General features: G+C 41.1%; 1 protein-coding gene across 1 annotated transcript; it reads right to left on the bottom strand.

The window, feature by feature from the left end:
- Window positions 1-2569: 2569 nt before the first annotated feature.
- On the bottom strand, window positions 2570-3157 carry LOC127206810 (programmed cell death protein 5-like). The gene is given in 3 exon segments (XM_051166082.1): window positions 2570-2736; window positions 2951-3133; window positions 3136-3157. Coding segments are annotated over 3 exon segments (372 nt in total).
- Between the last annotated feature and the right edge of the window lie 8243 nt (window positions 3158-11400).

Below are 11400 nucleotides of genomic sequence, written 5' to 3'. Positions count from 1 at the left end.
GACGAAGACTATTTAATGGACTCTGGAATGTATAGACTCTACGATGCTGCTGTCTATTTATACACTAAGCCAAAGGCAAAACCAAGTTGCTTTGAGTGTTTCTTGACCCTACCTACTAGCTTTTCACCTGAGGTGCCCCCAATATTTCCATACTGTAAGCATTATGTGAAGAACTACTATTATCATTACACAAAACTGTAAATGAAATACATCAGTGACTAGGTTCTAATGTTTAAGAGTATTTCTATTTCATTCACAAAATGAATTAAACACTGGGAGACTGAAGTCCATTGAGAAAGGACTGTTAATTCTCCCTATAGTTATAAGACATAAATATATACAGAAGCACACTGTGTGAGTTTAAGTCATGTTAGTTCATTTTTTAGTACAGATGAGTCTAATCTGCAACCAGCATTTTATTTCCATTTTCTTTATTGTCTCTCTATTAAATCCAACGGGGTGACAATTTAAAAAATTACCTGAGCAAACTAATTTTTCCTTTGTAAGTAGTTTTCTATTGGAATTCTGGCTTAGGGATGGCAAACTGTGTCCACTTCTCCTCTCCCCACTGGGACACCATCTGGCTTCCACCCGTGCAGACCCTGTGTATGTTGCCAGAATCTCTATGGGTTCATATGTGCATCAGCCCTGTTGTATTTAGAAGGCCATATATATATATGAACTTTTTTATATACTCCAACTAATAGTCCTTAGTTTTCACTGTCCCTCCCATATTATCTCCCTCTCCTCCCTTTTTATGCCTCCCCATTTGATCTTCCCATTCCAGTCTCCCCCCTGCCCCCCATCCATAACTACCTATTCTAGTTCTCCATCTTAGGGAGAGTCCTCCTCCTTCAATCCTTTACTCTATAACTAACTCCTGTATATGGTTTGTAGCCTGCTTATGTAAAACTTAACAGCTAACATACATATTTGTCCTTTTGAGTCTGGTTACCTCACTCAGGATGATATTTTCCAGATCCTACAATTTATGATACAGGACTTTTACTTAAGTATTATACTATCCAATTTTGTGTCTTTGTGGGGCTTGTGTGTGTGTGTGTGTGTGTGTGTGTGTGTGTGTGTGTGCGCGTGCGTGCATGTGTGTGTGTGAATGTGTGTATTTCCATGTCCACATGTGTTTCTGGTATGTTTTCTATTGGCTCTTATTTTTTCCTGTTCTAGTTTTGTATTGTTTATTTTTTGTTTTTTTTTGTTTTATTCATATTTGTTTGTTTATTTTATCTCATTTTATTACTTCTTTTCTTTTTCTCCTTCCTTTTATTTCATCCTTCTTTTCTTTTATTTTTTTAAGATGTTTGTTTGTTATCCAATGAGAGATAGCAAGAAAGGGTGTCAATTTGGGTGAGTGGGAAGGTGGAAAGGATCTTAGAGAAACTGAGAGAAGGGAAGCCATAATCAGAATACTTAGTATGAAAATACATATTTTTCATAAAAACTTATTTACATACCAAAAAAAGCAAAACAAAAAACCAAAGCAATTCACATGCCTGGTCCATTTCCCAGACCACTGATCTTCATTGACCTGACCTGGGCATGCTGACACATGTCTGCTATCCCAACCCTTCAAACACAGAGTGCAAATGCGGCAGCAGCATCTCCTGCGCATTGAATTTGATGCCAGCCTGAGTTATATGAGAATTTGTCCCAAAGAACAAAACAAAATAACCCACAGTATTTAAGTAGGGCACTAAGTCCTTGGAAACATGCCTTCGAAGACTCTAAGAACAGTCACTTTCTCTGCTTTTTCTGACGTCCTCAGAAGGATCTTCTATGTTTCTGACTCCACCCAGTACCACGCTCTATTGTCCCATCATAGGTACAGTTAACAAGATGCACCACAGCAGACTGAAACCTCCAAACACACTGTAAGTTAAAAATTGCATCTCAGGTACTTTGTTACAGGAAAAACTTAATACTGATAGACTATAAGAAATCTCTAAATGCAGATAGTGACAGCAAAGGATTCTGTTTATAAGATGCACAGGGCTCTGAAAGCCACATTCTCATGAGTCTCATACAACTTGAGGCTGAGCACATTTAACCCTTTGCTTTACAGGCTACCCTGTCTAAAGCAGGAAACTATGCGCTCAGAGAGGCACTCCCTCATCTCAGATGCCTACTTTCTTACCTCGTCCTTCTTCTACCTGCACTGTGTATCTTTTCATCTCCTGTAAGGAGATGAAAGGATACCCTACCTCTGTAGTTTCCTACCATAGCAATTTTATTTTATTTTTTTAAAGAATACCACCCTTCTTTAGAACCTTTTAAAACCATTGTTCTTTACTGAATCTCAAAATCACATCATTAAAACAGACCTTTTCAGCTTTGTCTATCTACCACTGCAAAGGTGGCTGTCTTCCTTGCCCTACTTAGTGTCACCAAGCCAAGTTCTGGGAGGAAGTTCTTGTTTTGTTTTGTTTTTGTTTGTTTATTTGTTGAGTAACAAGTTTATTTTTTTGAAAGCATATATAGACAATAAACAAAGCAAACATGTGAAAGGTTGTAACTGTCATAGACATTGCTCCATAAGTCTGAGCATTTCTTCTTAGTAATCTTTATCTTCATCAGAGTCCATTGTTTTTCCTCTGTTGAATTTAACTGTTGTCTTCTCTGTCTGCTGGCTGGCTTTCTCAAATGTCTCTGCTAACACCTGTTCTGACACTTTCCCTCTCCCCTGCCCATATCGTGCCATCTGTGTGAGGTAGTTCTCTATGCTTTAGGTTCTTTTTAAATATATTTTATTAATTTATTCATATTACATCTCAATGGTTATCCCATCCCTTGTATCCTCCCATTCCTCCCTCCCTCCCATTTTCCCCTTATTCCCCTCCCCTATGACTGTGACTGAGGGGGACCTCCTCCCCTCCCCACCCCCCATATGCTCAAGGGCTATCAATTCTCTTCTTGGTAGCCTGCTATCCTTCCTCTGCTTTAGTTTTCTCAGGCTTTACAAGTGCTAAGTTACTTAAGCTGGCCCGGGCTGACGGATCTAGAACTTGGGCTAAGATACTCTTTCTCGTTTCTGCTTCCCTTCGCTTTGTTTCCGGTTGGGCTGCATCACCGGGATCCTCGTGCTTGGCCCGCAGCTAGGCCAGCCTCTGCTTCCTGGCGCCTCGAGTTGTTTGTCCACCATGGTGCCGCCTTCCCATGTCACGCAGCTGCACCGCCCTCCACTACGCTGAGAGAGGATCTCCTCTGCCGGAGAGTCGAGCACGACGTCCGCTACTCCTGGGAGGGAGTTTTAAGAGACACCAGATATGTTTCACGTCTAGGAAGTGTTGGATACTTGAACAGTTGCCTTCTTCCTTCCGAGAATGAATTGCCAATAAAGAGCAAGGCGGAAGGACAGTGCGTGTGTGAGGTCAAATTTCTCACAGTCCTAGCCGACTTCTTCTCTTGTGTCACTGAGCACCCCGGGACTGACCTGTCATTTCTGTCATTGTTCGTGGGCATAAGATGAGAATCTGTCATTACTGTTTATTATTCAGAGCGTCAAGTAGGGTCAGCTTTCCGTGTCTGTTCTGAGTTAGGGGAGAACACAGACATCTGGCACATGCTGCATGTCTGGGCAGGAAGTATCTGCTTGATGAGCATCTTAATAGCACCAGCTAAATCACGGCACTTGAGTATTAAGTATTAAGATGACTATGTGTGGTCATACCATCTCATTTCAATTTTTGTGCACTGCCTTGAGGTCAATCAGAGTACTGTACATCGGAGAAGTCCTAGCCTTGTTGAATTGGAGTAGCAAACGTGAACGTCACAACGCAGCAGTGCAGACCCTCACAACTGGAGAAAATACCCAAAGCACTAAATGCTTACATCATCACTTCCTCCTGGCCACTTGAACTCATGTAATTGTACAGTCAAAAACAGCACAGTGGCGAATAAGAACAGTTTCATGGAAGAATAGACTAACCCACCCACCGACAGCTTCAAGTACAGGTTTTAAAAGGTGTAGAGCGAGACGACACTGCTTGTCACCCCAGCCTATAGGAGGTAGAGGCAAGAGGACCCGGACTTCAAGGCCAGCTTCAGCTGCATATGGAATTAAATACAAGCCTGGGCTATGTGAGACAGTATCTCAAAACCTACAATAAAAATAAAAATAAAGGAGTAAAGGGGCCAGGGATGTAACTCACTATTAGAGTGACTGTCTGTCTTGCAAGAGGTCCCGGGTTTAACCTCCGAGAGTGAAAAACAAGTCTTCCAAAGAAATCAACCCAGGCGAAGTCCATTCCCAGCCCTCCCCCAGCTTCTGCACAAATAGTCTGCCATGTGTTGGCATGGTTCGCAAAGACTTTGAGCCTCGCGAAAACAAAAGCCCCAGCTGGTTTTACTGGCCAAAAACTCTCTCTGTAACTCTGTTTTCTCAGGCCAGTCACCTAAAAGCCATTGATTTAAGTTCTTCTCCCCGACCTGCCGACTAGTGACTGAATCAGAGAAGAGAGGAAGGCAACAGTAGGCCGATGTCGCAGCTGAAGATGACCCACAAGGCTTATTAAAATCCCAGGGCTAAAAATAACAAGCAGAGAGGCAAAGTTCCCATTGACTCAACCCATTACCCTCCCTGCTTGCCTGAGAGAGGAGGTAGGATTCATATATGCATATAGCACAGCGCGAGAGCATAGTACTCTCTCTCTCTGAGTACATATGCACTTCTAAAGCTGACAGTCTGAAAGCCAGATGAGTGTTCCAGTGGGAGCAGGAAATTAGCATTTTTTTGTGGGTTTTACACTTTTTTCAGAGACATCTGCTTGCAGTCACCTTATGGTCTCAGTATTTCTGTAGTTTTAGGACAACTATTTTCATTTTGGTCCAAAGCATGTTTCATACTTCCTGCCAATGTGTGGCTTTTAGAAAGCTGGACAAAGTGCTGCATTAATGTGAGATGGTGTTCACAGAAATGGGCAATCACAATCAAAACTGGAAAAACTGGGACAATTGCTTCTTCTCAATCCTCAGAAAGCCCATTCCCCCCCCCCCCCCCGCTCCGCTTGCATCTTCTTCCACTTCCTGCTAGCCAGCTTTGCCTTCTTAGAAAAATGTATTCTTGAGAGAAGAAAAACAGACATGCATACAAAAAACCACACACTGTACTTCTACAACCAAGTCACTCATTTCTACCTATACCTTTATAGATATTTACATTTAAAATTATTCTGGTGTTTGTTTGTTGTGGTGATAGAGACTTAATTTAGGGTTTCACACATGCTCAGCAAGTGTTCTACCATCAGATCACATTCCTAGATCTCCAAAGCCATTTGAAAAATAAAACTGCCATGCAGTCTCTGTAAAAACAAAACAAAACAAAACAAAACAAACAAACAAAAAACAGAATCCAAGCATCTAAGTCACCAGTCTGGGACTCCAGGTAGGGCGGCACTAAATATTTTAGGTCCAGTTTCACCACTCTCATCTTTATCTCGGGTCATGTGACAATGTCAGATGCGACACAGTGTGCATTTCAAGATGAATGAAAGTAGTATAGAGGACAGCAGGTTTCTAAACTGATCTCCCTCTCCCTCATATAAAAGGGTCCTGGGTAGAATGCTCTTCTTCCCAAGCATATTATAGAATTATAGAATCTAAGAATGACATTCTGGGACTCCCTCCCTTCTGGCCCAGGGGCCCTTCTCTTCACAGCTCTCTGGTTCTATCACACAGCGAAACAGAAGAATCTGAACAAACAGGCCTTGGGGACCTCCTCTCCTAGGTCATTATTATCAAAGCTATGAGCACTTTTGTTCAGTCATCTTTCTCTACAACTATTCTTTCTGCATTAGACCTAGCACAAAAGGTCTATAGTTTTCTCTGGGTCTTTGGACTTTCCATCCCTGCAGGCTCCTAAGTTGTACAAAACCTTGGTTAAGTAAACTTGTTAGGTTTTTTTTTTTTTTTTCTTTCATTGAATTGTTTGTGTTTTCGTTTGTTTGGTTGTTGTTTGTTTTGTTGTAGGGGGTGTGTGGATATGGTTTACTGCCCAAAAGGTTCACATTTTGGAAACTCGGTTCTCAGCGTGGCAGTCCTGGGAAAGATTGCCAGTAGAGGACCCTGATACACAAAGAAGGAAACACAATGATCTTCTCCTATTCTTACAGACCAGAACTAGAATAGCTGTCTTCTGAGAGGCTTCACTCAGGAGTTGATGGAAACAGATGCAGAGAGCCACAGCCAAAGATTAGGCAGAGCTTGCCCAGTGCACTAGAGGAAGAAGAGGAAGGACTGAGGGAGCCAGAGGGTCAAGGACACCACACAAAGACCTACAGGACCAACTAATCTGGGTCCATAGGTGCTTACAGAAACTGAACCACTAGACAAAAAGCATGCATGGGATGGATATAGGCTCCCTACACATGTGTAACAGATGTGAAGTTTGGTCTTCATGTGGGACCCCGAACAGCTGGAGCAGGGGCTGTCTCTGGCTCTGTTGCCTGCCTTTGGACCCCCTTCTCCTAACTGGGCTGCCTTGCCTAGTCTTAATATAAGAGGCTCCTAGTCTTTCTGCAACTTGACATGCCAAAGCAAGTTGATATTTATGGGAGGCCTCCTCGTCTATGAGGAGAGAAGGAGGAGGAAATGGGGTGACTGGAGGTGAAAGAAGGGACTAGAAGAAGAAGAGGGAGGGGAAGCAGATGGAATGTGAAGTAAATAAATTCCTTAATAAAAAGGATAGGAAGCGCAGAAGGAGAAGTAAAAGGAGGAGGAGAATGAGAAGGAGGAGGAGGAAGAGGAGGAGGAGGAAGAGGAGGAGGAGGAGGAGGAGGAGGAGAAGAAGAAGAAGAAGAAGAAGAAGAAGAAGAAGAAGATCAATTGTAAAGCATACCCTGGCAGGGATCAGACATCTGTCCAAACACTTGAAAGCAGCATAAACCAAAAGAAAAACAAGAGTCCAGTTCAATGGCATTTTGGGAAAGGTGAAGTATTTCCCATAAGACTCTAAAAAGTTGCTATAAAATCCTGATCATGTTTTCTTTTTGTTGTTGTTTGAGACAGGGTTTCTCTGTGTAACAGCACTGGCTGTCCTGGAACTAGTTTTGTAGACCAGACTGGTGCCAAATTCACGGAGATCTCCTGCTTCTGCCTTCTGAGTGCTGAGATTACAGGTGTGTGCCACCACACCTGGCTTTAATGCTTTTTAATATGGGATCTTTTTCCTTAGCATGCCCTTCTATCCACCATAGGATCCTTTCTAGTGCATATGAGACGCTGTTTGTATTTTAAACCTCCCAAACTCTGAGCTGCATCTTCCTTTCCTTATAAAGTTGGTCTATGTCAGGTAATGAAAATGGACTCTATAAGGTGCCAGTCATCAATCTCACATTGGAGAAGACATAAACACTCTCCTTGCCATTAAGAAGGACAAGGATATAAGTGCACATAACTAAGAACCCATGGACGTAGGACAAAGTGCATTGATGTCAGATACTTTAACAATAGCCTGAACCATCTCCCTACAGTCATGAAGGTGACCCACACCATCACATTTGGGGGCAGAAACCGCTCACCCATTTCCTGTGGCCTTTTTTCATCTTTCCTTTCATCAATCATGCTCTCTTCTCAGTGCATTTCTTTTCTTGCTGTCTTTCATCTGTTTAAAATCCCCTGTGGCCCCATGTACCTGAGGAAGACTTACACAGGGAGTGGAGCAGCTACAGAGAGGAAAGCAGAGGATACAGGGAGGAAGCTGTAATCCTCTATTCCATGGCTGCCATAAATCCAAAAGTGCAGCTGGAGCTGCATGTGTAAACCATGAGCCTGAGGTAGGTCCTGGAGAACTCCTGGACTTCACCTGGCTGCTCTGAATTCCTTGTCTATAGCTTTGTCAAGGGAAGATATGTTGATTATTTGGGTGATTTATAGAAATGCACAGAATTATGTTTAAGGAATAGAAATGCAATTTATGCTGAGCCTCCTACTAAACCCATAGCATTAGGCCACAGAGAGTTTGTTTTGTGTAAGGTCATTAAATAGGACACCCTAATTAATTGGTATAGCTGGATATAGTGGATAAAGATACTTTCTATATTTTATATGATAGAAAATAAAATTCAAAGGAAGAATAATATTTTGTGACACATGAGAAGAATGAAATTCAAATGTCCACAACAAATTTGATTGAAAAGGAGTCATATTACTGCATACTTATTATATGTGTGGGTGCAGTGACTACAGTGAGAGTTCTGGGAGAGTTGTGGGGTACAAGTGATATATCTGATTTAACACATTTGTTCTCTGTCTTACAGCAAACAAACAGAGTTCACCCTTTGACTTGTGGTATTGCTTATAGAAAGGGAAACTTAGGCCTTCTACACCATCTGAATTGTTTCCAGGGGCCAGAAAGTCAGTCCCCACTGTGTCCCTCTTGGACTGTTCATGCCCTGAGCTTCGTTTAATAGCTGCCTCAGAAAAAAGAAAGCTGTAGGTATGCCCGTCTGATGCTTTTACATTTCAGTAACTGAAGAGAGGGCTTTAACAGAGCCTTGGGTTGCCATGCTTTGTGTTATGGCCCATACCTGGCAAGATACATTTGTTAAATAAATAATGATGCCACATATTTTTTATTCTACTGGCAAATACTCCAATAAACCAAAGGAAAAAATTTCAGGTATTTACCCCAGATAACTACAGGATTAAGTCTTTTCTTAATTATCCTGCTCTTGATCTGTCTTACCCCACCAGTAAACTCCTTTCTAAATATCCTGCAAAATATTACCCTAAAAAATACATGCTAATACCCCGGGGAATGCTGATCTCAGTCAAAAGAATGTCCATCCCAAAGGATGCTCACAGCACATCAGGTTTCCAGGAAACCACTACAATTTCAACACACAGCTTTTTATAGAGTTTTGAAATCAAACTTTTTTTAGGAAAAACAAAAAAGAAAGATTAACTGCATGGGGTTTTTTTTGTTGTTGTTTTGTTTTGTTTTGTTTTGTTGTACAGCTTTCAAGTATAAGCAGATGATCACTGGCCAGTCAGAATATGTCACCAAAACTCACATCATTAGTCAATCAGGGTCAGTGGGCCAGGTCTAGTTTAATATATAAACATTGGTCTTTCCTTTGTGGCAAAGGTTCAACATTAGTGTGGCAATGGCTGCACTCAGGACATAGAGGGAATAAAAAATAAATTTAAACAAACAAATAAATGCTGCCTCAGCCACTTCTTTAAAACTTCACTTTATAACTAGGCTTACTGAGTTTTGTATAGGTGAAACTGTTGTCTTTATAAATAATCAAAATGAAAGTGTGAGTTGGTACCATAAAATGAGAGGCAGGGGCTATTTTTTTCCTAAAAAGCATTTTCCTGCAAGACTGATTGCTCTGCGGCATCCATCCATCCTTTAGAGTATTTAGAGAAGTGAAAGAGTTGGACAGTATCAAAACAGCCAGAAGATTTACCAGTGGGGTTAGTGCTGAAAAGCCCACTAGTTCATCATTATTTGAACTGTAGTCCTGCTGGGAGTTGAGTTGTCCCACTAACCATCAACCTTCCAATTAGAGGCTTGGGATCATCTTTTGTAATTGATCCAATATGGTAGAGTAAGCAGCAATTCTATGATTTACAAAAGTCTTCACTCATTATGACTGTGGCAGAAATAGGGAACACATACAATGGTATCCAATAGATTGGGTATAAAGGCTTCTACCAGATCACTGAACAATGAATAAAGTTAATTCCTCAGTAATTGTTTACATCCTATAACGCTGGCTCAGGTCGTGTGTGTGTGTGTGTGTGTGTGTGTGTGTGTGTGTGTGTGTGTGTGTGTGTGTGTGTTTGTATTTCAAGTTCATATTTCAGTTCATCAAAAAAGAAAAAAAAAAAAAGACGGCTTCTAAAACGGGGTTGACACCATGAATTAAGAGCAGATAGATACAATGAGAAAAAAAATTTTCTGTCATTTGAGACTGGCATTGGCGGCTTCATGGATCAGCTATTGATTCTGTGGAAGTGACACCCCATTTTATATAGAAAATCTTATCTAGCTTCCTTATTACTGTTAGTCTATCTACTTTAATTACAAGCCTTTGACTTACAATATGTGCATTATAGATACTTCATATGTGGCAATGTATGAATTACATACTTAAAAATGTTTCATCACCAGTTGATATTATAATTGTTCTAACATTAGAAGATGTGTACAATGATATATAATAATTCTCGAGGTTTCTATTGTTCATTATCCTTTGTAAATGTTTACTCAGACTATATCAACATCAATAAATTCACACATAACAATTCTAGGGCTTGTATGCTTTATAAATTAAGTATAATAAATACTAGTGCAATGTATTAATTGTATCATATTGTTCTGTGTGTTCCCCTTCCTTGGGTATAGAAATCCAACAGTTCTTGAAAAGACAAATCTTTGATCATATTTCTTAAGTGAAAGAGATATTCCATACCACGGGAGGGCCACGGGATCCCTGACGTCAGGGCCAGCAGGTAGATGAGAAGTCTGAACTAGAGTTTTGACCGTGGTTTACTGAGGAGGAAACAGCAATGCGGGATAGGCAGGCTTCAGATGGGAGGCAATTTGAATAGTTTCAGTGGACAGGACACAGAGCTGACCGTAGTTGTCTGGTACCTAGGTCTTGGGTGATTGGGGGAAGCAAATAATGGTCTCTAAAGGGGCTGTGAGTTCTGAATTGGGTAGTTTGCATTTGAAAAGCATAGTTGAGGATGAGACCTTTCCTAATTCTAAAAATTAGCCAGTTCTGGGAGGTATCTCTCCACAGTCAGCAAGGCCCAGGTGTCATAGCATCAGAACATAGAAAATAAGATGGTTAATGCAAATGTCCACGCCTCTTGGCTTTGTAGAGTTGTGCCCTATTCTTTAACAAGGAGGGAGTGGCTGGGATTCATTATGGCTGACAAGATGGAGAAGATCTATTATGGACTTTCCTGTATGATCTTTCCTGCCCATGTAACGTTTTATATCTTCTGTCATTTTTATCTCATGCCTCAGAATCATCTCTACTCTCGTTGTAACTATTAGTCTTTACTGTATCTTGTGCTTACCCAACAACCAATGTAGCACCCTCTTCTTCAATGCCAAATCTAAGGATTACTCTACATCATAGCCCTAAGACCCCTGTTTTACTCCTTAGTCTCCCAGAATCTGGCTTCTATCCCACACACAGTACTCTTACTGTGATCAAATCCTACAAATTGTGACTCTGTTCCCTGGGAGTGTAAACAACTGTCTACTGATAACAGATGGGGAACAGATGGTGACAAATCAAAGAAAGAATATTACCAAAGTCCATCTCATTGAGCCATTGGCTTTTATTGGAGTTACTGGCAGGAATATGGGCAAAAGGTTACTCACAGGAGCAGAAACAATTCAAAGACAACTGCATCACGGAA

Source organism: Acomys russatus, chromosome 24, assembly GCF_903995435.1.
Source record: "Acomys russatus chromosome 24, mAcoRus1.1, whole genome shotgun sequence".
Classification (NCBI taxonomy): domain Eukaryota; kingdom Metazoa; phylum Chordata; class Mammalia; order Rodentia; family Muridae; genus Acomys; species Acomys russatus.
This window is presented reverse-complemented; position numbering and strand designations above follow the sequence as displayed.